Source organism: Gadus chalcogrammus, chromosome 11 (assembly GCF_026213295.1).
Source record: "Gadus chalcogrammus isolate NIFS_2021 chromosome 11, NIFS_Gcha_1.0, whole genome shotgun sequence".
Classification (NCBI taxonomy): domain Eukaryota; kingdom Metazoa; phylum Chordata; class Actinopteri; order Gadiformes; family Gadidae; genus Gadus; species Gadus chalcogrammus.
Genome location: NC_079422.1, coordinates 11,945,730 through 11,972,875, shown reverse-complemented (window position 1 = coordinate 11,972,875; position 27,146 = coordinate 11,945,730). Strand labels below are relative to the sequence as shown.

General features: G+C 47.0%; 1 protein-coding gene across 1 annotated transcript; it reads left to right on the top strand.

Annotated features, from left to right (window-relative positions):
• The first annotated feature begins 330 nt into the window (after positions 1-330).
• LOC130391747 (oxysterol-binding protein-related protein 10-like) lies at positions 331-26,834 on the top strand. Its single transcript, XM_056602005.1, has 7 exons — positions 331-871; positions 4,544-4,722; positions 7,409-7,488; positions 19,391-19,483; positions 20,588-20,743; positions 20,921-21,038; positions 26,749-26,834. Exons 1-7 carry the CDS (start codon positions 618-620, stop codon positions 26,832-26,834), a joined length of 966 nt encoding a protein of 321 aa, XP_056457980.1. The 5' UTR covers positions 331-617.
• Positions 26,835-27,146: the final 312 nt, after the last annotated feature.

Here is a 27,146-nt window from a genome sequence, read left to right as displayed (position 1 = left end):
CATCAAGGGAAGATTACGTCTAGCGTAGCTACCCATCTCTCGAGCAGGTCGTCCCACTGAAAGGCACACACAGCATTTGATAAATGCCATAGATTTCCGATAGATAAAAACCCTTTCTCAACATGGATTAACTTTTTGGGTCACTTCCATAAACTAATCTTTTAAGTTCCCAAAAGCCCTCTGAATACATCGAGATGACGGGATCAAACCCTAACCAAGGAGTAGCTGAAGATGACATAATATAAGATGCTGCATTCCTTACAAGGAGGGGGCGTGTCCCGAGTTATTGGGGGGAGTGACCAACCCGGGATTTCCAAAACAAAAACGCAATAACGTCAGAGAAAGGGAGCTAGTGTACACCGCAGCGAGGACACAGTCGGAATATACCCTCCCTCTGTCAACATTTCCAAAGGGTCTATTTGTTGTTTCTCTGTCAGCTCTTGTCTTTAACTCGCGCCACCATCACTTTGATGTGCATCGCCGCTGAATGAGCGTCGTGTTCCCCTCCTCCTGCTGCACTCTCTCTACTCTGTTTGCCGCTGTTCCTACTTCCACACAGACGTTCTGCAGTGGACCCTGGGGGTGCAGGAGAGCCACTGGGATCTGTCGCCACAGACATGAACCGTTCCGCGCGTCACGGGAGCTCTGCGACGGGACGGCAGCAGGTGTGGACCGGGCGGACCGGGAGTCCGGTGGGGGACGGCAAGGCGGGCGGCCCGGCCGCAGGTGGTGTCCAGGGAGGGCTGTCCAGAGGTGCGCAAGACGGTGACGCTGGCCCCGGTCCTCCTCAGCTTCACCAGGTCCGCAGTGAGCGGCTCCTGGAAGGCGTGCTCAGGAAATACACAAACCTGCTCCAAGGCTGGCAGAACAGGTGGGATGTTCTTGCAGCTTGAGTTTCATCTTTCTTTGATGTGCTTCTTGTATTATATTTCTTATGTTTTACTCAACTACCAACAAGTCAATGTAGCCGCACAGGTTTTAGCTGATACTATTTTAGTCTGGGATATTGAATGTTGTTACTTTGCATTTTATTTATTTATTATTATTTCACCTGCTATTGTGACTCCTCAGACTAGAAAAAAAGTAAATCAATCATATGCAAAGTTATTTTCTCATGCAAGCTAATGGTTATTGATGTGTCGCTGGACTAGCCTAGTGGTATAACTTCCTGGACATGCATTTATCCAGCCACGTGTTCATTCCAATCATCTTCCAGTCCCATCAATCAGATTTCACGAGCTCAGCCGTCTAGTCGTTCATTTGGGAAGCCGAAGGGAAGAGGGCATTGGGCATTGGTGCGTCTTATAGATGCCGGGGCGGATGTGTGCGAGTGTGTCCGCGTTTGTGTGCGCGCGTGTGATGGTGCGTGTGTGCGTGTGTGTTTGAATGAGAATCACTGAATGAGTCATCCACTCGGGCAGGAAACCCCCTGCACTACTCCTGTACACCCACGCGTCCCTCCCCCTCCTCTCCTCCCCCTCCAACTTTAATCTCCTCCCCTCCTTTTCTCTGCTCCCCTCCCTATCTCCTCTCCTCCCCTCCTCTTCTCTACTCCCCATCTCCTCTCCTCCCTCTCCTTCCTCTCCTCCCTAACTGCTATTCCTATTCTCCTATTCTCCCACTCTTCTCTCCCCTCTTCTCCTCTCCTCCCCCTCCTCTCCTCCCCCCCCCACCCACACTGTCCTACTGGATCGATTGGAAGACCATCCAGACGTGTAATGAGCTCCATGATCACATTTGTGACCGCTCGTGGTACACACACACACACACACACACACACACACACACACACACACACACACACACACACACACACACACACACACACACACACACACACACACACACACACACACACACAGAGATATGCACACAGGCACCCACACTGAAAGACCTAGCTGTACAGTGTGTGTGTTAAGGGGCAGATGTGATGTAGAGTTCTGCCTATGCATGAGCTCTCTTGCTTCTACAGTATTAATATTGAAGCCATCGCAACATATCTCAATTCTGTCACCCAGCTCCCAACTTTAATTCCCCATTCTGTCAGAACCAAAAGAGGGGGAGACAGAGAAAGTGCTGGATGCTCTCTTCGATATTTGCAGCTTAATTAGTTCTCTCTCTGCCACACGGGAAGCTGTGTTCCTCTGTTTGTTGTTGTTTGTCATAAAGAGGCGCTTGACGGCGAGTTGGCCAAGGGGCAGGCTGTTCTCCGAACCTGCTCTCGCTTTTGGCAGTCGGTCGACTTGCGTCTTTGATCTAACGATGTCATCCCCGGAAGGTGTAATCGATGTGCCTGGCGGAGAAGGACAGGGTTACATAGTGTAGCGGTAAACGTGTGAGCACGTCATCTGAGAGGAAGGAAGTGCCTCCCAGATGATGTGAAACCACCAGCCCCAACCCCGTCAGTGCTTGATACAGTCAACTGCCGCAGCACTGAGGAAGGGGCACGCTACCGGGGCACGCTATTGGTTCAACACTCTGCCTTCAAAAACTCATGAATAATAATAAATAATGCATTAGATGGATGGAAGAATATTGAGATTATGTTGGGAGTTTCACCGTTGTTATGGTTCGGTCGTGCCACGAAGTGTGAAGTAGGTCAGTGTTGTTGGCGGCCTTTGTGTCCACTCCACAAGTCTCTAGGTCCAATCTCGGAAGACATCTCTGTTTGTCACGCTGTCTGCGTGTTCTGCTTTCCCTGCTTCAAGCTCTTGGCTGGTGACAAAATATGTTATCTCACATCAAACACTCTTCGGAAACACTTCTCCCCTTTTTCTCCCACCTATTTTTATCTCCTGTGATTTTCTTCAACCCGCTTCTCTCCCTGGTTCTTGTTTTATCTCATTCTTTCTCACCGCTTACTTGTTATTCATCTCTTAGCTTGTCTGTGTGTTTTTCTATTATATTTGTGTGTGTGTGTGTGTGTGTGTGTGTGTGTGTGTGTGTGTGTGTGTGTGTGTGTGTGTGTGTGTGTGTGTGTGTGTGTGTGTGTGTGTGTGTGTGTGTGTGTGTGTGTGTGTGTGTTGCTGTTCTTGTTTGGTTGTGCGTGTTTGATGGAGTGTTTCTTTGAGTGTCTACATATTTGATATACTGTGTGTGTGTGTGTGTGTGTGTGTGTGTGTGTGTGTGTGTGTGTGTGTGTGTGTGTGTGTGTGTGTGTGTGTGTGTGTGTGTGTGTGTGTGTGTGTGTATGTGTCTCTGTGTTCCTCCCATTCCCACCCAACCCGCCTGCACGTTTTGGGATCTATGTGAATATTCCTGTATATTGAGTGTAGCCCCTCACTATAGAGAGCTTTTCCTCCCGTGAGTGGTGGGGGAGGGATTAACACCAGGTCAGGGTTGGGAGGTGGCTGCAGGTTCAGTCTCTACAGCCTGCATGATGGAGAGGATGAGGTCACTGATTCACAGCCTGGGGGGGCAGCAGGCACACATTTTCCATGAATGCAAGCAACAACTACCCTAGAAATTCAGTGTGCATTTTTAAATGTACGTTTGCAAAACATATTTTTTTGTATATATGACTTATACAAATACACACACACACACACACACACACACACACACACACACACACACACACACACACACACACACACACACACACACACACACACACACACACACACACACACACACACACACACATATATATACACACTGACTATATGACACTCCACTCTTCTAGTATTATAATCTGTACATTACAGTTGCATGGGAATGCTGATGGACTAAAAAAGGGGTTGATTGCTCTGTGAAAACAGAGATTTAAATTATTCATTGCGATCTCCCTTCTCTCTCCCTCATTCTCTCTCTCTCCTTCTCTCACTCCCATGTGTGCACTCAGTCACCATCTCTCTCGTTCTCTTTCTCCCTCTTTCTCTCTCATTCTCTCTTTTTCTTTCTCCCTCCTCCACCTTCTCTTCCTCCTCCACCTCCTTCTCCTCCTCCACCACATGGATACATGGCGAACCAAGATTCACACTCTTTTGCCTGTAGCTGCTTCCAAACGTGGTACACCATGCAATGAAATAAGAACGCTCCACAATCTCTCATCAAGGCGAGAGAGAGAGAGAGAGAGAGAGAGAGAGAGAGAGAGAGAGAGAGAGAGAGAGAGAGAGAGAGAGAGAGAGAGAGAGAGAGAGAGAGAGAGAGAGAGAGAGAGAGAGAGCGAGCACTCAATTCCACCAATTCCCCCTGATGGATGTTCTCCTAGCTTTAATGATCGTTGACTGCCAGCTCTACACCTCTAGGACAATGTTCCACAATATTGCTTTCTTCTACAGTATATCCCCCAAAATTGTTCTCATATTTCTTTTCCCATCGCTAGAGAAAAAAATAAAGTCAACCGGACAAATATGTTCCTTGGCAAGGAGGAGGCACTGTTGGCAACATTTACATCCAGTTCCATATCCGTGTTTCTAGTTCCAGATTTGGAACGGCTGGTAGAACTCCAGTGGTTGCTGTTGTCCTACATCTCCCTCCCGTCTGCGGTTCCCCGTCACCAGCAGCTCCTCATCTCTGCCCCTGGGTTCTTCCCCTGCAGGTACTTTGTGTTGAACCAGGAGAGGAGTCACCTCCTCTACTTCCTGAATGAGTCCTGCCGTAGCCAGCGGCCACCCCGGGGGTCCCTGCCGCTCCTGGGCGCCTCGGTGGTCTCCTGTGAGGAGTTCCCCTACATGTTCACCGTCTTCTCCGTCAACGGGGACGTCTACAAGCTCAGAGGTGAGGCGGTGGTGTAGTGGGCAGAGGATCTGTGTAGAGGACGAACTGTTGTGGACGGCGGGAAAGTCAACTAGCTCTGCCTCGGAGAAGAGGGTTAGGGTTAATCCTATAGTCTCAAACCAAACTCGATTCACGAGATGAAGAAAAAAAAAAAAGGTCACATTTCATGAAAGTGGTGCCAGCACATTACGAGGGCAAACATATTAGTTTGAAACCTAAATACTAATTTATAATCAATTAATTAGCGGCAACTTAAAACTGCAACAACATCATCATCCTCATTTCATATAACTAATTGTGATTCCTAACAGCTCTTAACACTAAAGATAAAGATAACCTGATTGGGGTGGGATCTAGCTCCTGCAGCCCACAATGTGCGTCACATACCTGTTCACACAATCACACCTCAGCGTCTCTCGATGTGCTTGTCTGTGTTTGCGTGTGTGTGTCTGTGTTTGGGCGTTAAAATTATTGTGTGTGTGTGTGTGTGTGTGTGTCTGGTGTCTGTGCATGAGTGTGTGTGTGTGTGTGTGTGTGTGTGTGTGTGTGTGTGTGTGTGTGTGAAGGGACAGTAACAGCAGGCTAGGGTTGGATTCACCCTGAAGCTTACAGTGAGAAGTGGTATAGTGAGGTACTATGTACATCACAGCTACTGCTTGGTTCGTCTTCTGACAATATGGTAACATGCAAGGAAATGTTGGTGTCGCCAACTTTTAATTGGCAGAATTTGTTAGTGTGTGTGTTTGTGCGTGTGTTTGTCAATGTGTTTGTCTGTGTGTACCCATCTTTGTGTGTGTGTGTGTGTGTGTGTGTGTGTGTGTGTGTGTGTGTGTGTTAGTGTGAGACAGACACTTGTACATACTCACACCACACACACACACACACACACACACACACACACACACACACACACACACACACACACACACACACACACACACACACACACACACACACACACACACACACACACACACACACACACACACACACACACACACCGACTCTCAAACAAACATAATCAATGTCAGTTCATAAGATATCAGCTATTAATAACTATATATTTCATCACATTCAATCAGCGCAAATAAGAATGTGGTCTTTCACTGACAGTTAGGGACACTGTGTGACACCCATTCGTATTCAGTCTAAAATACTTCAATCAATCACTTCTTGAGACTCAATTGAAACGACTGCATGATTGAAATTGATAGAGAGGGACAGGAAGTGCATGTGCAAGTGCACACACACACTCGTGCATGTGTGCCTTAGCGCCTCAGAGGGTTTCGGTATACAGGGGTTTGCAGAACCCGACTACCAATCACAATGGTCTGGTGGGTCGACCGGAGGGGTCAGCTTCTTCCAGCTGTGTCTGTCTGGATCAGGGGTCAGCAACCTTTTCAACATGCAGCGCCAGTTTGAAATGTTCTCGTTAATGAGTGTGCCTTAAGCAACAATATATTAAATATTAAGCTGAATTACGACACTGTGACCAAAAACATTTCCAGAAGGCCTGGAATTGTATTATTTCCATATAGTCCACAATCATGCATCAACATTTCAGAACACTGCTTTTAGTAACTAATTTAAACATATTTGCACTGGGAGGAAATCCCCAAAACAGAATAAAGTGCAAAAATAATCTGTAGTAATGATTATGCTGCCGCATTGTGCCGCATTTTTGTGTGCCAATATTTATGCTGCCACGTGCCACTGGTGGCACGCGTGCCTAGAGTTGCCGACCCCTGGTCTGGATCGTCCTACCCATCCACCTGTCTGGAAACCCTCCCCCAGCTGTCCCCCCACCTCCCGGCTCCTCTACCCTCTCCTCCTATTCCTTTTCATTGGGGGGGATTCTCTTTGTCCCTTTTTTTATAACTTCGTCCATCACCTTTTCTCTCTGTGACATTTAATCTCTCCATGTGTTGTCCGTTGCATGGGGTGTGACCAACGTGATCCCTGGTGGAGGCTTTGTTTGAAGATGTGTGTTTATTCACTGGTCCTGATCTCTGCCCACACTAGCAGAAAGACCCTCCGTATATATAGAGTAGCCTGAGGTTAGCTTTTTTCTCTGAAAATGTATTTGATTAATGTTTGATATAATGCTCATGCAACTAGATGTTTAGCTGGTTCTAATTATATCCTTGTGATTAACCCCCCTTTGTGTCACAACCAATCCGTCTCATCGGCCACCCCTTGTCTTACCACCAAATACTCTTAAATACTTCTTTATAGCGTTTCTCACCACACGAATAAATAAAAAATATCTGAAAAAAGTAATTGGATAATAGATGGGTTGATACAAACCATCAGCACTTTGGATTTGCTCGACAGCAACCCCCCCCCCCCCCCCCCTCCAGACACACAAACACAAACAAACACACAGGTTCCTTTAGGTAAGAGGTTCCTGCAGGGGTTAGAGGTTCCTGTAGGGGATAGAGGATTCTGTAGGGGATAGAGGTTCCTGTAGGGGTTAGAGGTTCCTGTAGGGGTTAGAGGTTCCTGTAGGGGTTAGAGGTTCCTGTAGGGGTTAGAGGTTCCTGTAGGGGTTAGAGGTTCCTAGGGGTTAGAGGTTCCTGTAGGGGTTAGAGGTTCGGCTAGGGGCTGGAGGTTCCTGTAGTGCAGGAAGTAAGGGCAGTGGTTGTTGTTGTGATTTGATGTCAGCGTGTGTTTGTTTTGCCCCCAGCCTCCGATGCTCAGGAGCAGCGGCTCTGGATGACTCAGCTGCAGCTGTGCTCCCGACGCATCTCTGACACCAACGACAAGGTACACACACATGCAAACAAAGTGACACGCGCACACACACACACACACACACACACACACACACACACACACACACACACACACACACACACACACACACACACACACACACACACACACACACACACACACACACACACACACACACACACACACACACACACACACACACACACACACACAGGTATGCAAATGTGCACTGACACTCACAGATGCACACACATGTCTGTCTGTCCCACTCTTTCTGTCACTCTGTCACTCATTCGCACAATTCACTCACATTCACAATCAAACACACATACACACACACACACACACGTACACACAGACACACACATTATAGTTAACAACAGTGGAATAAATGACCAAATGGCGCTGGTTAGATGTTCTCTGCCGGCCTGTTCCTCGCTGAGAGGCTTCACAAGGTCGGCCAGCCTTGCTGACTCAGCTCTGTCAGCAGGCCTACAGTCTCGTTTCACAGCCCATGGATGACCATCTGGGTGTCTGGCCTCTCACTGGCTGCTTCAATGGTAGCAGCAGGGAAATGTATTTTGTGTGTATTTTGCGACTGAATTGTAGTCCCTTATTACGGGTTTACTTAGAAAAAAGGAGTGAGTGAGGCTCTGATTCTCCAAATCTTACCAGTGCAACATTCTGCTATGTAGTCAGCATTTTATTGGAACATAGTATCAGCCAATCAGAGGTGATCCAGGCAATATCATGTAATAACCTTTAAAGGGAGTCATCTAATGAAAGCCCATGTGCTCGAAGTGCATGGGTGGGGTAATCCTTAAAGGTCTCTGGTGTCCTTTACTAACGCTCGATCGCTTTGAGAGGCTCGATCTTCATGGTGATGTCACTCAGTGTCTCTTTCCCTCGGTGGTCTCAGTGGCGGCTTCCTGTTAGCCCCCCCCCCCCCAAGCCAACACAACGTGACACACGGAGAAGACAGAGGGGAGACACTCAGGCACAGTAACCTCCGGCCTGAAGGAGGCGCTGAGCTAAAGTCTTCTGCCCTGAGTGGGCCACTGCTCTGAACAGAGAGGGAGAGAGAGCCACTGAAATAGTGTATATGGTTGAAAAATTGATGACCCAGGCGTTTGCTGATTCTCAATAAAAAAATGAGTGCGTGTGTATGTGTGCGTGCGTGTGCGCGGCTGTTTGCATTTGCTGTCCTGTCTCGTAAGTGACTCATTCAGTTCTCTCGGGCGTCCTCACGGTGAAATGTAATCATGTTGCTGCGGTGTCTTTCGGATCCGGCTGAACCCGCCGTTGGGCTCCCCGCCCTCATATGACAAGCAGGGGGGTGTTGGCCACAAATCATTCGCATCTTGATGGATGCGGTAGTATCAACAATGAACCGACTCCATAACGGTTCACCTCGAAACACACCAGAATTTGCATTTCTGTCTCTTTGTCTCTCTGTCTCTCGATCCCTTTCTCTCTGTCCCCCGATGTTTCTGGCTCCGGCACTGTCTCTCTCTGTTTATCTCTCTATCTCTCTATCTCTATCTCTCTTTGCCCCTTTCTGTATCTCAATCTATCTCTATCTCTATCTTCTGAGGCCTCTTCATTTAACAAACATACCATTTTATGTAAAGCGGTTGGTATCCAGTCAAGCACTTTGTAATGTTTGCTTGAAGGGGAACATTTTGAATCTGCTCATCAGTATTTTGTAATGGAGCGCTGTGATGACGAGTGAGTCCTCGCTTCCCTGCCTGATCCCCTGCCAGCCTGGTGTCTGTTTAGCCTGTAATTCAGCGCATGGTGGGGAGACTACCAGTCAGAGCAAAGATTGATTGAGACGCATTTGCTCTAAGTGTTTACCAGTCCCCCCCGGAATGTGTTCTGAGAGTCTTCCAAGTTATGATTGACGCTCGGAGTGCAGATAAACAGCGATCAAGTCAGCTCAGCACTGCATACCGCCAGTCCCCTTCACTCTGAGTGTGTGCGTGTGCGTGCGTGTGTGTGTGTGCATGTGTGTGCGTGTGTGTGTGGTATGCCTCTGGAGGGAAGTGGGAGAAGGTATAGGAAGAGCTGTATATAAATCTGATATGAAACTGCTTACCCGGGAAAGGTCGTGTTCGACTTTGTTATCTGTAAAAGTTGAATTTGTATATAAGCATGACTTTGGCATTTTTGCACTATTCGGCAAGTTCTTTGAGGGGAAATACCCTCATCTCTATTACAAGCAAGTCTGAATTATCTGACAATTACCAGGTGATAGTTCGATAATGGTCTGCCTGTTTAGTTTGAGGAAATATTAAAACACAGGAAAACCAATTCCTAAAATAATGAGATTCTATTACCTTCCAGATAGCAGTGGTAATATATCGGCCTTTTGGGCAAATTTAAAGATACACAATTAAATGTAATAAGGGTGTCCAATCCAGCCATTTAGCATCAATCAGCAGGAACTTCAATGCTCCAATGTTCTGTAATGACCAAGTTTAAACCTTACAGCAGCAGTACAGTAGTTTGTGTTCCTGCTTGTGTGTGTGTGTGTGTGTGTGTGTGTGTGTGTGTGTGTGTGTGTGTGTGTGTGTGTGTGTGTGTGTGTGTGTGTGTGTGTGTGTGTGTGTGTGTGTGTGTGTGTGTGTGTGTGTGTGTGTCTGTGTGTTTTTGCGCGCTCCCACCGGATAAACTATGCAAGCAAGATGTTCTTACTGCATGCAGCTCTCTCTACCCGCCCTCTCCCTTCAGTCGCCTCACCTCCACAAGCCCTGCGTCGGCTCTCACCGGACAACCCCCCCCCCTCCCCCGTCCCCTCCCCCTTCTCTTCTCTGCCCTCCCCCTCCCTTCTGCTTTTATTTCCTCCGCTCATCTCTGTGCTCTGTGCCCAAGCACGTTTCATCTCTCGGTGACTCTCGTCCCTCGCTCTGCCCCCTCTTCCCTCCTCCTCCTCTCTCCCTCTCTCTCCCTCTCTCCTTCTCTCCCTCAGTCCCGCTCTCCCTCTTCCATTCAAAACCCACTACATTCACCTCTTCTGCACTCTGTTCTCCTATCTCTGCATTTCCCGTCTTTTTGCTTTCCCGCTACGAATGTCTCTCTCTCTCTCTCTCTCTCTCTCTCTCTCTCTCTATCTCTCTCTCTATCGCTCTGTCTCTCTCTCTCTGTCTCTCTCTCTCTGTCTCTCTCTCTCTCTCTCTCTCTCTCTCTCTCTCTCTCTCTCTCTCTCTCTCTCTCTCTCTCTCTCTCTCTCTCTGTCTCTCTCTCTCTGTCTCTCTCTCTCTCTGTCTCTTGTCCAACTTTCTGCTGTATCTCTCCAGTGTATGCATGGCTGACTGAGTGCCCCTGTGCCAGGGTTGTGTGTGTGTGTGTGTGTGTGTAGGCGTGTGTATCTGTGTGTGTGCACTGGGGCAGAAGATGCCCTTGTGTGCGACGGCGCCGGCGCCAGAGTGCGGTGACACGGTGTCCGATGCCGGCAGGGGAAAGCAGCTCGGGCAGCTGCTGATGCCAACCTGCCCCCCCTGCATCGCCTCCTGCTCCTCCTTATTCCCTTCTCCCTGCACCTCCCCCCTCACCTCCTCCTGCTCTAGCTGCTGCAGCCATCTCTTCCAGACCTCATGTTGTGTTGCCTCCTCCTCTTACTCCTCCTCCTCCAATTTCCCAGCATGCTTCTCTTCTTCTCCTCCTCCTCCTCCTCTTCCTCGCCCCTCCTCCTCTGTCACCTCATCAGAGGTGACATGTTGCTTCTTCCCCGGTTCTCCGCACCTGGGTTCACCTCCACCTGGCAACACCTCCAAACCCCAACCCCAACCTCCTCCTCCTCCTCCACCTCCTCCCGCTGCTCCTTTTCCCCTTCCCCCCGACCACCACCACCACCACCTCCATCCTCGACCGGAGCTCCGCCCTGGGGGTTCCCCTCTGCGTAGCCTCGGCACCCTCAGCCCCCACCAGACCTGCAGGAAAGTCGGGTGTTCCTGGACCCTGGGCTGGCCCTTCCTCGGGGGTCTACTGGAGGTCAGAGAGGTAGGGGGGACGGGGTTAAACCCTGAACAGGCCTGGGGGTCGTAGTACCGGCTGCCGCTGAGACTGTTGGAGTCTGCCGGCCGTGTTGTGTGCTTCCAGGGTTTCTCGTTGTACGGTTTGGAATGGCTTTGACTTTTGAGTGCGATTGGGTCGTAGCTTGGTTGTCGTGGGGTTAGTTGATAGGTGACGATGGTGTCAAAGTGGACTGTAGTCGATTGAGTCTTTCTTCAGTGCTTACTGCTAACAGGAGCTCCACTGGCCGTTACTGTCCTCCTTCCTTCAGCCCGCGCGGGGAGAAATCTGATGTGCCCTCGGCTACACTGCTCGATATTGATCCGACCCGCCCGACAAAGAGGAATCGGGCTTCTCAAATATTAATATCAGCACCCTAAGATTATGAGTGCTTGCTTATTTGATTATTTCATTATTTGATTAAATGGGGGGCAGGAAATTCAATAACGCCGCTGGCCTTTGGTCCGTGGAGAAGGCGGCGACCGGGGGAGACCCCGCGGAGCCGAGGGAACCAGTCCTGCTCTCGCTGTGTTTGTCCAAACCAGCCAAACGGAAATTATTTGTTGATTCTGAACGTCTCCCCCCTGCTGTTAGGACAGGAAATCGTTAACTCCATCTTTTAGCTGCTTGCTTAGGGGTGAGTTCCAAGTGTTGGGAGATTAGATTGAATGGAACAGAATGAATCGTTACACCTGTCTTTATTTATATGTGTATATGCATGTATGTGTATATATATATGTGTTTATTCTGAATAACAACACGCTTATTTATTTGCGTTTCTTTATTGTGTGGTACCATCGCTCTATCATTCCCATTCTTCTGTATTTATCCAATCAATGCAGATATTCAGGTATCAGGTCGGCGACCTGGGAAAATGCGTTTAACTACCAAAATGTTTGTGAACATTGTTGAAGAGAGTTTCAGATTCCGTATTCATAACACAGCATTTTAACTATTACTGAAAGTGATGAAACTGCATGATGAAATGAAACAGAACAAACAGGAACAAACAGAAGGTCCTCCTGTCTGTCCGTGATCACCCTTCCTCTGGCCTGTTATTTCACCTCTCGGGAACCTCGTTTACTGCACCTTTTTAATAATTAATAAAGGATAATAATATTATAATATCATTGTGAAGGGGACATGAATATCCTCTTGCGCGCACACACACACGCACATACACACACACAAACACACACACACACACACACACACACACACACACACACACACACACACACACACACACACACACACACACACACACACTGGAGCTGTCCATGGTGCTGAAGGGCACCATGTCTTTATCTGCGCCCATTTGAATGGCTGGGTGTTTGAGTGTCTCCATATTTTATAAGCCTCTTAGCATTATTACAAACACTCATGTCTACTTCTACTGTCTTCTTACTTATACTACATTCTCTAAGCTACATTGTGTGTATTATGACATTACGTTCCATTTATTTAGCTTACCCGTTTGTCCAAAGCGACTTACAATGAGTGCAAGAACCATGAGTGTATATACAATTCATTCAGTAAGCAAACTGCTTCAAGTTCAACTGCTACCTTATAAGAACAACAGATAGAGGTTTTGGGGGGTTTTCATTGGCCCGGGTGCAGTCTGAACAGATGAGTTGTGAGGGGTTTCAGCCGGCCTGATGTCAGTGCGGAGGACTGCAAACATTTGATAATTTGTCGAGCGTCAGCTGAGGTCTCGTTGCAGTGAGGGCATAGCAAGCCGTTTGGGTGCAGTGTAGTGGAGGGGCCGGGGTGTATGGTCTGACCGGGTCCTGGGTGTAGGAGGGCCCTGAGCCGGTCATCCAGTGTCACATGCAGGCACCTTGGATGTGAGACTGGACACCCACACACATGCACACGTGCACACACAAACACACACAAAGAAAATCACAACAAAATGACGCTTAACTTTTTAAATTAACGCATGCTTTTAACGTGTCAGATATGCTGATGATTATGAACAGGTTGGCCTTGTAGAAGTTCAGCCAGGTGGGGAGATATTCCGGTCAGTGACATTATTCTGAATTACAAGGCGGGGCGAGAGAGGTTGAGGGAGACAGGACGAGGGCTCGCGTTTCACAGGCAATGACTCACAAGGACACTTCGTAACTGAGCCAGCACTTAAGACCTCTGCGCTCTCGGCCGATTAGCAAAGTAGAGGAAAGGGAGGGAAAAAAGGGGAATGTACACTTAGAGGGACAGAAGATTGGAAAGAAAAATAAGAAAAAAGTGAGATCTAAGTTGGCTGTGTGGTTGAAAAACTTCAGACACTAAATAATATTGTCAGAGGGGTGGTAAACAGAAAGATGAATTGTGCTCCACGGAGGAATAAGAAGAGGATAAATGGAGAGAAGGGTTGGCTGCTGGAAAGATGGATGCCTTGGCCTCAACGTGGAAGACAGTGACAGACAGAGATGGATGGCAAGGGAAGGAGAGAGGAACCACTCTATTTCATGGAAGGAAGCAGGGTTGATTGAAACAAAAAACAAGTTAATTTAGGAAGTAACATTTCCAGAAGCATTACATTAATCCACACCAAGATGGCAGTTGTAAAATTAGATTTACTTGAAGTAATCGTTGATTAATGGATCACGGATACGTTTTGGGAAATTTTAGTTTTCTAAATGAGATAAGGTGGAGATTATGTTGAGATGTGAAAGGATTCAAACATAGAAGATTTCAACGCAGTGTTTTTCATCCATTGAAACGTTTATTCTTTATTTTTTCTTTGCTGAGGGTACACACACACACACTTTGGAGGGAGAGCTACAACAAATTGCTGTTTAAATTTGGAGAACCACTTTTTACTTAACATAATAGTCTGTGTTAATTATATCACATTCACAATTAAAAGACTACCTGGACCTATCTATTCTAATATCCTATTCTGTCTCATTATCAGCACAACGATAACCTAAACATATGGCTGGCTTCAGCCATAGCCAATGCTTTACTCTTCACTATGGTAACACACCTCAGCGTTGCTGCTCTCTGTATGCTCTGTTGATGCTCTATTGAATAAAATAGTTTGCCATCAAAAAGTGTCCTATAATAATTTATTTAATGAATTTGAAAGTTTTGCGCAGCAGGTGGTATATTAAAGGCGATTTAGGTACAATTTAGGAGCTATTAATTTGATTATTAATTGTTAGAAATCTCATGGCCGTCTGTCAATTCAGAGTTATTGAATTATGCGGGGAGAATATTTGTTTTGAGTCGCCTGTGCCTCTATGAGCCAATTTACATTTAGACTACCTCCGGCAAATTTCTGTCCAATCAGGGCATCTCTTCCCTTTTTGTGTCAGGGATACCACTTGCCTGTCAATCACAGGTTTTTGTAAATTCCCAAATTTTTACCCACTCTTCAAATAGAGGAGGGAGAAGATTTAAACACTGTGTTGAAAAATCCATGTTTGAATCATCTCACATCTCAACATAATCTCAACATAATCTTGCTTGGAAAAGTGAAATCTCCTTAAACTGAGAAGTAAATAGATTTTGGAAGGCAGAATCAGCTGTGGGGTCAGAGTTCTGTGATGCTGACACCCCTGGCTCTGCCGTATAGCGGTGCGTTCCTGTTGATACCTGATCTGATATTTTTTTCAGAGCAGCTAAAGAAGCGGAGAGAGACATTTGTCAGCCAGCAGGTTTTAAAAGGGGAATCTACCTCATCCAGTCATTCGTCAACCTGTTGGATCAGCTTTTGGTGATTATTGTATATCAGGGAGTGAATCGTGAGTTTGTTATATAACCCCTCCGGTGTTGGGGGTGATCTATGTCTGCTGGTCACGGGACCCTGTGCAGGGGAACGATCTTAGTTACCGGTGTTCCGGCCCGTGCAGGACACACAGGGTTTCAATTATGACCGTGATTAATGGTCTGAATCATTAGCTTATCCATTTAGTGATGACATTGACTTGCCAGGTCTGAAAGCGATTCGTCATCCTGTCCATTTGTTGTTTCCGGAAGAGGGCTATTCTAAGAGTCAATCAATTCGGGTTTCCAAACCCAGTTCCGCCATTCACTCCAACGCATTAATTAACAGCCCCCCCATCCCCACAACAGCCCACCTCTCCCTCCCTAATTCATTCAGGTTTGGGGAGCGATTCATCTGCCTGTCTGCTGGGGCTCTGGTGAGTCATGCACAGAAGTTTCTGGAGTCTCGTTGTGTCTCTTGTTCCTCCCCCAGTTGACTGCATGAGGGTTTGATGTGGGAGGGGGGGGGGGGGACAGAGAGAGAGAGAGAGAGGAAGGGAGCTGAAGAGGGAGAGGGAGAGAGAGTGGAAGGGAGAGAGAGGGAGAGATTTGATATATTTTAATCACAGACAAGATCACACTCAAAGGGTTTTGTGTTGTTTTGTGGCTTTTGTTCGATTGTATGTCACGCATTAGAAGCCTTAGTACTTCATTTGTTCGTTGCTTACCCTAAATGTGCAGCTACCTGTAGTAAGCACCTTGCTCAAGAAGGCCTCTTGAGGCTGCAGACCTTAGGGCTGGAACACCACCTCGCGGAGTCAAACCGCCTTCCCACTAGATTGTCCTGCTGTATAGTGCTGTCGTTCTTCATTCATTCAATTGGGACAATAAAATTGTCCTCTAGTACAATGGCAGGAGTGAAGCATAGAAGCCTACTGAGACTGTTGTTTTCTGTTCATGCATTACGCATGCTAAGATAATACTAATTATTTAACAGCCACAGGGCAATAACTCTTTCACGGCTCGACAAGCAATATTTGGTGTCTTGTGCTATTTATATATGATGGGAAGAAGGGGAGGGGGAAGATGGGGAAAGAAGCTAAAGTGCGAGGCAGAGAGGGAGAGAGTGAGAGAGAGAGACCCAGGTTTCTCTCCTCATTTCTACTTTAGAGAGCAGGGAAGGAAAGAGCCTTGTGAAGCACTTAAACTTGAGAGCAACGGTGAGAGTTTGCAGTAAAGAAAGAAACATCTCCTTGCAAGGAGAGAAGGCAAGCCTCTCTTCCCCGGAGGTTACGTGTGTGTGTTTGTGTGTTTATATGTGTGTGTGTGTGTGTGTGTGTGTGTGTGTGTGTGTGTGTGTGTGTGTGTGTGTGTGTGTGTGTGTGTGTGTGTGTGTGTGTGTGTGTGTGTGTGTGTGTGCACCTAGACACTGCTCTACTGAGGATATAGGAGTCGTATTATACTGCTTTGTATAACTCTGCCTTACAGGGAACACTGCAGGATGGATAAAAGTAAGAAAATAAGTAAAGATCCTGCGTCAGGTATACTTATATCTGTCCTCTTTATATCTGTCGATACACGTGACTGCAATGCAAAACAATGTGACACAAACAATGAAATGACACATTGACTTTATTTTACCAATTCAATTTAGATTCTGTGTTAAATCTGAAAAATAACAATTATACGGTTGACCATGCTATTGGTTTGCTGGACTTATAAAACAGGTTATGGTTCTGCTTACGGTTAAGAAAAACAGACAAAGGACATGATGGATGATATCCAGTGAAGCAAAGCTTTAATGGAAATGGTAGAATGGATTGTACGTTTATAATTAATTTGACGTCTTGCGGCATGTTCTGCGGCATGACGACACAGGCCACACACTCCCTTTTATGTTACTTTAATTCACTTCACAAAGAACAAAAATGAAAAGAAAAAGAAGGGATGGCTGATGTTCCTCCTGGTTAAAACACGATTGGAAGATGATTCAAAAGGAGGCAAGAAACAGAATGGGTTGGGGGGCGCCGGTGAGCTAAACGCTAGCTGCTCTCTCGCTGTGGAGCTGTTGAGCGCTGATGACTCACCGTCCCCTGGGAGCAGCACTTGTGGAGGAGAGACACGATCTAGCTAGTGCTAGCACTGTGAGAGCGTGTGTAGAGGGAGAGCCAGCCTGGACATGTTAACTGAGTCTGTGTGTGTGTGTGTGTTTGTGTGTGTTTGTCTGTGTGTGTGTGTGTGTGTGTGTTTAAGAGTGATATTGTGCGTCTATAGAGGGAGAGACAACCTGGTGATGTTAATTGAGTCTCTGTGTGTGTGTGTGTGTGTGTGTGTGTGTGTGCGAGTGAGTGTGTGTGCGTTGGAGTGTGTGTGTGTGTGTATGTGTGTGTGTGTGTGTGTGTGTGTGTGTGTGTGTGTGTGTGTGTGGGTGGGGGTGGGTGGGTGGGTGTGTGTGTGTGTGTGTGTGTGTGTGTGTGTGTGTGTGTGTGTGTGTGTGTGTGTGTGTGTGTGTGTGTGTGTGTGTGTGTGTGTGTGTGTGTGTGTGTGTGTGTGTGTGTGGGTGGGTGTTGGGGGTGCTTATACACCAACAGTGTTGGTGTTTGTGAGCCTGTGAGCGAGAAACTCTGAGATGCAGCCTATCCCAGCTCCCCTCATTCCGTTGTCCTAGATAAGACTTGATATCCCACTGGTCTGCAATCTACAATTAGAACTGACATGGTTGTGTCAATTATAATTACTGTGGGTGTGTGTGTGCGTGCGTGCAGCGTGTGTGTGTGTGTGTGTGCGTGCGCATGTGTGATGCTCTGATGCATTGTTGCAGCCTTCTCCTCAATATATTCAATATTCTATTCCTTATCCGCCTCCAATCTCTCCCTCTCTCTGTGAGTGGTCCTCGGTCCCAGTGCGCTGCTCAACTACCGGAGGAGAGATGTATTCTAGGATGGCCATTTTAGGGGGGACCCCCTCGGGAATCACCCTGGCACACGGAGCGGCACACAGACTCTTAGCCTCCACGTGGACCTTCAGCAGTGTCTGTCCGCACAGCCGCGGTTATACTTCCTTATATAATCACAACGATGTTCTAGTGACCGCTGGTTCCCCTCCACTGAGTCGCCACCGTCCCTCCCGCCCCAGGCCCCCTAATGAGAGACGCTACCAAAGCAGTGCTTAGTATCCCATCCAAGTATTGCTAAGTGTCACTTACTGCATGAGCCACAATCCCATGCTGTGATAGTCACAAAAATACAAAACAGGATAATAACATTTGGTCTGGCCTCCGTCATCTTCAATACACATAATTCAATTTATTAGGATAATGAATAAGACCCATGGAAGCAGTTCAAAAGATGTGTAATGTGTCTAATACAGATAAATTAGACGCGCCGAATACTATCTGCTTGCTGAATTATTTTGTTAAAAAAATTCGGTATCAAGGTGTGTGATGCAGAATCGGCAGCCGTGAAAGAGAACAGTGTTTTTTCTTTAAAATCTTTACAAGGCTAACAGACTGAAGTCTGTCATTATTCACAGATTGATCAGCACAAACATTGATCAGAGGGCTGTCTGACGTGTTCAGAGCGTATGTGAATGCTGTGTGTTTAGTCTCTCTGCATTGTTGCAGGCCTGCTTCACTATACCAGCTAGTGTATGTGCATATGTATCCGGATTACAGGATGGAGAGGATGAGTTTTTTTTGGACAAAGTGCTTTAAGCTGTCTTTGAAATGCAAATTAACAAACAAATGGACTTAGTAGTAGAATGTACTCTCATTCAGAAAATCAACATTTGAATGTCCTTTCTATCTTGTTGCTGTAGCTGTAGCTCTCTTTGCGTCTCTGTCCTTGCACCCTCTCTACGTCTCCCTGTGTTTCTCTGTCCTTACACCCTCTCTAGGTCTCTCTGTCTCTGTCCTTACACCCTCTCTACGTCTCTCTGTCTTTCTCTGTCCTTACACCCTCTCTAGGTCTCTGTCTCTGTCCTTACAACCTCTCTACGTCTCTCTGTCTTTCTCTGTCCTTACACCCTCTCTAGGTCTCTGTCTCTGTCCTTACACCCTCTCTAGGTCTCTCTGTCTTTGTCCTTATACCCTCTGTAGGTCTCTCTGTCTCTGTCCTTACACCATACATGTCTCTCTGTCAGTCTCTGTCCTCCCGCCCTGGTTATGTCTCTACGTACATAACACGTGTCTATGTCCTGTGTATAGGTGATGAACCAGGTGGCAGGTCAGCAGAAGAACCTGGTGAACTCCATTGAATCCCTGCCCCCCCGCGGGGGACCCCTCTCCTCTCTGGATGAGGTAGGACACCTGCCTAGAAACACAGATCATGGACAGTATCATCGTTGCCACGGCAATGGACCACTTGTAGAGTAGGGTGCAGTCACTGGCAATTGACATTCAAACCAGTTTTGCGAATTTGTTTTTTAATTGCGAATGTCAATTGCTATTACTTAGCGGTGAGATATTACTATTTAATAGTGCCAATTAGGTCATTGCTAAATGGTAATGAGAAACCGACCATGAGATGGCAATTGTAGTCCACAATGACATGCATTTATGGGAAAAAAAATAATTAATAGTTATTTTAAAGTATTTGGAAAGAGCTTTAAAAATAAATTACCGAGACCATCTGTGTGTTTGATTCCCTGATGGGACATGAAACGTCTGGGTAAAGTGGTCCTTCTGAATACTGATGGCAATGTTGTGTTGCCAAGCTGTAACCGTGTCCCCCATTGCTCTCCCTTGCTCACTCTTATCTGTGTGTTTGTGTCTGTCTGTCTGTGTGTCTTGTCTGTGTCTGTCTGTCTGTGTGTGTGTGTGTGTTGTCTGTGTCTGTGTGTGTGTGTGTGTTGTCTGTGTCTGTGTGTCTTGCCTGTGTCTGTCTGTCTGTGTGTCTTGTCTGTGTCTGTGTGTCGGTGTGTCTGTGTGTCTTGTCTGTGTCTGTCTGTCTGTGTATCTTGTCTGTGTCTGTGTGTCTTGCCTGTGTCTGTGTGTCTGTGTGTCTGCGTGTCTTGTCCGTGTCTGTCTGTCTGTGTATCTTGTCTGTGTCTGTGTGTCTTGTCTGTGTCTGTCTGTCTGTGTGTCTTGTCTGTGTCTTGTCTGTGTCTGTGTGTCTGTGTGTCTGTGTGTCTTGTCTGTGTCTTGTCTGTGTCTGTGTGTCTGTGTGTCTTGTCTGTGTCTGTGTGTCTGTCTGTCTGTGTATCTTGTCTGTGTCCGTGTGTCTTGTCTGTGTCTGTCTGTCTGTGTGTCTTGTCTGTGTCTTGTCTGTGTCTGTGTGTCTTGTCTGTGTCTGTGTGTCTGTGTGTCTTGCCTGTGTCTGTGTGTCTGTGTGTCTGTGTGTCTGTGTGACTGTGTGTCTTGTCTGTGTCCGTGCCCCCCCCCCCCCCCCCCTCCTGAGGACAGGACTTGCTGCTCCTGAAGGCTACGTCGGCGGCCACCCTCAGCTGCCTGGGGGATTGTCTCAGCATGCTGCAGCATAATGTGGCCCAGGCCCTCACCACCCAGCACCCCAGCCCTCACCACAACCACAACCAGAACCACGTCCCCATCCCTGTCCTGGTTCCGGTCGCGGCCCCCACCCCCACCCCCAGCCCCGTTCCCAGCCCCAGCCCCAGCCCCAGCCCCAGCCCCAGCCCCAGCCCCAGCCCCAGCCCCAGCTTCCCGGGCCTGGCCGCGGCCCGGACCCCCAGGGAGAGGTTGAAGTCGTGGAGCCAGCGGCGGGGCTCGGGGGTGCAGCAGGGGGAGCAGCAGGTGGAGCCGGGCCGGGCCAGGTCGTGGAGCCAGAGCCCCGGTCACAGCTTCAGCGGCAGCCGTAGCCCCAAGCAGGGCCCGAGCGGGCCGCCAGCGCTCGCAGGTCAGCCTCATGATGGCGCGTCTGATGCCCGCTCGTTTCAGAGAAGGGTTGTTTGCAAGATCTTAAAGTGGCAAGGGCAACGACCGCCAAAGTTTTTCATTGAAATAGTTCCGCTAATAAAGTCACTATCTATTGGTGAGTGAGTACAGGATGGTTGAGCCTATGGCCAACTGAGGAAAGCCTTTGCAGTTTAAGAATTGTGAATGTCGATTAGTCGGGCGATTGGTAGTGGTTGTACTACCGGGGTAGGCAGAGCTACCGCAACAGCCTCGCTCTTGAACTCACTTGTGTGTGTAGCAGTGTACTGGTTAATTACCACTAGGGCCGTCAAAGAGAAGGAAACAGAGATCTACGTTATTGCCACTTTAACCATATCGTTTTTAGGTACCTTTTAAAACAATTTAGAGCAACATTTCTATGTTTTTTCACGTTAATTCATCAATTTTTAGGGGGGGAAATGTAAATTTTCCAGTGCAGTTGTTTACTTACAATGATCATTAACCCTCAACAGTCAGTAAGTGCATTGTATGACTGGTCTTAACGTCCTGTTTCTCCTCTGCTTAGAGAGCCCTGGGAGTGGGGACCCCTGTTCCCCCATAGATGGACCCGTTCAACCTGGTGCCCCATCCCCCTTCTCCTCATCCGCCTCTTCCTCCTCCTCTTCAGCTCAGAGACCTGCAGACCACGATACGAGCACTCAGGTAAATTACACTGGGTCCTGACCACTTCAGCTTGATGTAAAACACAATGACCTCAGCTTGATGTTACACTAAATGACATTCCAGGCAAAATGACATCAGCCTCTTACACCCGCCATTTTTCAGTATTTGAAATGCAGCATATACGATTAGTTTCTGAGAACATATTTATCATACATTTTTTGGACTGCACAAGGGTCGAGCTAATGTGAGCTGTGGTGCTATTGCTAAGCTGAGATGCTAATGCTAATACATGTGGTGGGTGCGAAGCCATGGGTTGCCAAAGTCTCCTTTAGGAAGCACGTCTTCCCGGCTCACCGGTGACTCATCAACACTTTATATTTAAACCAGTGTAGGTTGGACAATTCACAGTTGGGATTATTCCCTTCTATCTCCTCACCAAGATCGGCTGTCAACAACGTACAGTCACTGTGTGTCTCAGTCCAAGCCCTGCTTCAAGTCAAGTCCAGGCCTAGCGCCACTTTAACTGCATTAAAAGGACATTAATCACATTCTGAGGAGAGGTAGAGCGAGGTAGAGAGAGGTAGGCCTACTAAGAGAGAGCTATATTCAGGGAGAGACACTGGCAGAGAGGGTGGATGGGGGAGGGAGGGCGAGAGAAAGATCTCTAGTGCAAAGGTAGGAACCTCAGTTCTAAGTGTTTGATACAGCTCAGTGGACTCAATATTCAAAGAGAGAGAGGGAGGATGTTTCCGGTGTAGGATGTCTAGAATCCTGACTAATAACAACTCCTGTAGCCCAGGGCTCTCTTCTTGTTGAGGCTGACGACACTGTGTGTGTCTGTGTATGTGTGACGAGACACTGTGTGTGTGTGTGTGTGTGTGTGTGTGTGTGTGTGTGTGTGTGTGTGTGTGTGTGTGTGTGTGTGTGTGTGTGTGTGTGTCTGTGTGTGTGTGTGTGTGTGTGTATGTGTGTGTGTGTGTAAGCATATGTGTAGGTTCAAGTGTGTATGCATTCTTTTTGGGGCTTTTTGACTTGTTTGCATAACTAAAGGTTGCACTATGCCTACATATTGTTTTACCATTGTTACTTATCATCATGTTTTGTATGTTCTCTGTCTCACCGCTGTTTTTCCTGTTTGAACCAAAGGATGTGAAAGTTAAGGTGGATTTAAGGACTGGAACAGAGGGAGCTAAAGTCTGAGACCAAAACGCCAGGGTTTCCTGTTGATTCCTAGTTCTTAACCTTTGATATGAACTGGATTTGAGTGTTAAAGCTACTGGAGGTTAACTGGAGGTATGATTAAAAAGAGATTATATGGGCATAGTTTGGTAGAAATGGCCAAGCTACCTTTAAGCTATCAGTTGACTGTCAATCACAGGTGTGTCAATGCAACACGTCTGAATGGAGGAGAAACGCAGCTTTAATACTGAAGCAAACACACCAGTAACAGTAACAGCCCCGTTCTACGAGTAAGGTGAAGTAAAAAAGACACAGAGTCAGTATCACTGACTCACTGTTTGTGTGTGTGTGTGTGTGTGTGTGTGTGTGTGTGTGTGTGTGTGTGTGTGTGTGTGTGTGTGTGTGTGTGTGTGTGTGTGTGTGTGTGTGTGTGTGTGTGTGTGTGTGTGTGGGGGGGGCTAATGCAGATGAAATATGCTGAGGCCCAATGTAATGTTCCTGTCCCTCCCTCTTCCTCTCCTCTAATCTCATTCATTTGCTGAACATTTCGTTCTCTTTCTTTCTCTCTCTCTCTCTCTCTCTCTCTCTCTCTCTCTCTCTCTCTCTCTCTCTCTCTCTCTCTCTCTCTCTCTCTCTCTCTCTCTCTCTCTCTCTCTCTCTCTCTCTCTCTCTCATATGCTACTGGAATGAGTTCCATTAATCTGAGTCGGCAGACCAGAGACGGTTGCCGTCACATATCGACAGCTTGATATGCCTCTCTCCCCCCATCTCTCTCGCTCCTTCTCACTCATACTCTCTCCCCCTCTTTCTATTTCTTTCCCACCACATTTAGGCCTCCTGACCGTTCATCTTAATTAAAAATATTTTTTTATTCAACCTCCCGAGTTGCTATATATATATATATATATGATATATATTATACAATACTGTATGTATAATATATGTACATACATTATTATTACTATTATTATAACTAGAGTTTTCGCGCTCAACCTCTAGATGTAATTAAACCCATAGCAATAATGTGGAAACCCCAGTTGATAATATAACAAATTTCTGAGCACATAATATAATAACATTTGGCCTATAATTGTACAACGTATAACATTCGTTCAGCACAAATGACTCTTAAAAGCAGTGCCAACACTATTTTTTAACCATTCAGCGAACTAAAGGCAACAGGCTGATTATCATTTAGGGAGCCACTCAATGACATGCAGAAGCGTCATCAAAACGCCCACTGAACGCACACCGACTTTCTACTCTTTCACATATAAGGTAATTTACATTTCCTACGGAGAAAATACTACCTCAGGGGTAGTATTATTCAGGAGATTTTCAAGGTACAGATGTCAGGATATGTTCTGCACACATACGGCCCAACAGGAGAATATCAGGACTTACACGTGTGTCTGAAAGCAGCTAGTGTGTGAGCATTTGATTACACTATAAAATTAGTCAATTTATGGTATCAGAGGTAATTGTTCAATGGAAAGTGTACTATACTATGCATGCAAATCAATTATTAAATAGCTTTTACTGTTATTCAGGGCTGAACAGTGCATTGACATTTTAAAATGCAAGGCAACTACTATTGGTTAGTTGAAAATAATAATCATCATTGGGATTAATCATCTCTTCCAGTGTCCTGGCCAAGACAGGCAGCAGTAGCCTACAGTCACAAATAGCATACACACAATATATAAAATAACTAAAACAGTCCACAGGGGGGAGGGGGGGAAATCAATATCGCAAGACATTTGGGGAGGCTCAAGGAGGAGGGTAATATTACATTTGAGCAACAAAGTGTAGTCTTGTGGTGGACTCTATAGACATAATTCACCATACTGTGTTATTGACAAGTTTTCGTTCTGCCTTATGGGGACACTGTCTCTTCAAGATCATGTCACTTATGTGTTGATATGCCGGTCGGTGTGATGTTTGAATTTATATGACAAATTGAACGACCCGCCGTTGCTTGTCAAGGTGAGAAATTGTCTCTTCCCTTCTTTTATCGCAATTTCTACAGTCCATAGACAGAACGTGTTACCTGGGATAGTTTGTCAACGGCAGAGCCGTTATGTTTAAAAACATAACGACTTACCTGGGAGAGTGTGTCGCTGCGGTGTGTGCGTGTGTGTTCTTACCTGGGCATTTGTGTCGATGGCGGAGCTGTTATGTTTAAAAACATAACGTTTTACCTGGGCAAGTGTCGCTGTGGTGTGTGCGCATGCGTGTGTGCCTAACCTGCGCATGTGTCGATGGCGGAGCCGTTTGTCGCTTGGCGAGTATGTCGCTGCCTTTGTCTTGACGTACGGTGTTTGCTCGTGCATGTGTGTGTGCGTTCGTGTGTGCGCTTCCGTGTATGTGTCGCAGCCTTTGTATTGACGTGCGGTGTGTGCATGTGAATGTGTGTGTTTGTGTGTGTGTGTGTGTGTGTTTCCATGCATGTTCGTGCGCATGTGCGTGTGTGTGCGGTGTGTGTATGCGGTGTGTGTGTGCGTGCTTGCGGTGTAAGTATGCGTTTGCGCGTGCTGTGTGTGTGTGTGAATTGCAGGCTGCTTGGCACACGCGCACATGAGTAATTTGAGTAACTGCTGTGACAGGCCTGCTATTATAGTAGTACGATTATTTTGTTTTAGTAACTCACAACCACGTCATCATGTTATCTTTGCACAAGCTTTAAATTATGCAAACACACACACACACACACACACACACACACACACACACACACACACACACACACACACACACACACACACACACACACACACACACACACACACACACACACACACACACACACACAACCCCTGAGAGGGACCAGGCCCCCTTGTCCCTGAGCAATTCCTCTTGTGATGAGATTATGCAGCGGACTTGGCCCAGTGACGCCCAAACACAGAACATGTTGTTCAGCCATATTCTGTAACACGTTTATACTCTATGGTTCTACTGCCACACGTGTGCCTCGCTGTGTTAAGGTCCTGGGATTAAAACTCACCAACACATGTGGGATCCTTTAGTAAAAGAAGCTATTTACAACTCGAAGCATTAGGGATTGGAGACCTGCTATGGTTTGATATCAAAGAGAACGCAGGGCGCGATAGCACTGTACTGATGTGTTCTCACAGTGCGAGAGACTACAAACAGATCCAGCTGCTCTTCCCTGAGAGACTCCTGGATATTCAGTTACTCATCTTTAAACAACCAGCACTTCCCTTTGATGACATCAGGCTTCTTACTTTGTGTGCCTAGAGCACATTAAAACATATCGCTTTGGTCTACTTTGGTCCAAATAATCCATTTTACGTTTTAATGAACCAGTGTTATCCCCCCCCTTCCTCACTTACTGTATTTTATTGGGTTTCCATCTTCAATCTCTTCTGCCACTTGGATCACTGCCAGCCTATTCGGTTTTCAGTTCTTTCCTCGAACAGTAGAGGGTGCCACTAAACAAGCCTATGGACTACAACAATGTGTTTGTGTGTGTGTGTGTGTGTGTGTGTGTGTGTGTGTGTGTGTGTGTGTGCGTGTGCGCGTGCGCGTGCGTGTGCATGTGTGTGTGCGTGTGTGTGGTCAATATGTCAAGAGCTGCAAGGGCTTCCAATTAAGTCTAACCAGAGAGAAGATTGACCCCCAAAGAAACTGTCACCTGAGTTTCTCACAAACTCCGCATGATTGTCACTTCCAAACTGCCAATCCCCTGACGCTTCTCTGAGCAGATAGGAGACAGACCGCTGTCACGAGGAGACCCAGACACCAGGGTCTCTCTGTGTCTGTCAGAAGGGAGGGAGCAGCCCACAGCTGTCACAGCAGTGCTCTGCTGTGACAGTCAGGGCTGTGATGTCTTGTTCTTCTTCTCTCAGAGAAGAACAAGACAGCAATGCTGTTGGAGATGCTTCGTATTTGGGTTCCCACCAGCTCTGAATCTTTGGAGGCTGACTACCAATAATGGCTGGGTTTACCCTGAGTTGTTTCCATCCAGTGAGATGCTGTTGTAAGCCGACCGGACGGACACCGATGGGTGAGGTTCAGCATGACGTTGGCCTCCTAAATCCCAGTAAAGAGCAGTAAATAAACCAAGACACAGAATAAAGTGTCTTTCAGGATTCCTTTCCATTCCTCCCAATGACAGGGGAAGGAAGAGCTGCATTTCCATGATGCAACCACCTATTTAGTAATATGATGACATGCAGCTTGGTGATCATTATTCCACTTGTTTATATTGGTGTGCAGCCTGTCCCTTTAAGAGACACCCTTGCGG

Bases quoted from the DNA above. Each gene is read 5' to 3' on its own strand.
- LOC130391747 (XM_056602005.1), top strand. From the start codon at position 618: ATGAACCGTTCCGCGCGTCACGGGAGCTCTGCGACGGGACGGCAGCAG. The intron at 872-4,543 runs GTGGGATGTTCT...CTTCCCCTGCAG, and splicing joins CTCCAAGGCTGGCAGAACAG to GTACTTTGTGTTGAACCAGG. The intron at 20,744-20,920 runs GTTCCGGTCGCG...TCGGGGGTGCAG, and splicing joins ACGTCCCCATCCCTGTCCTG to CAGGGGGAGCAGCAGGTGGA.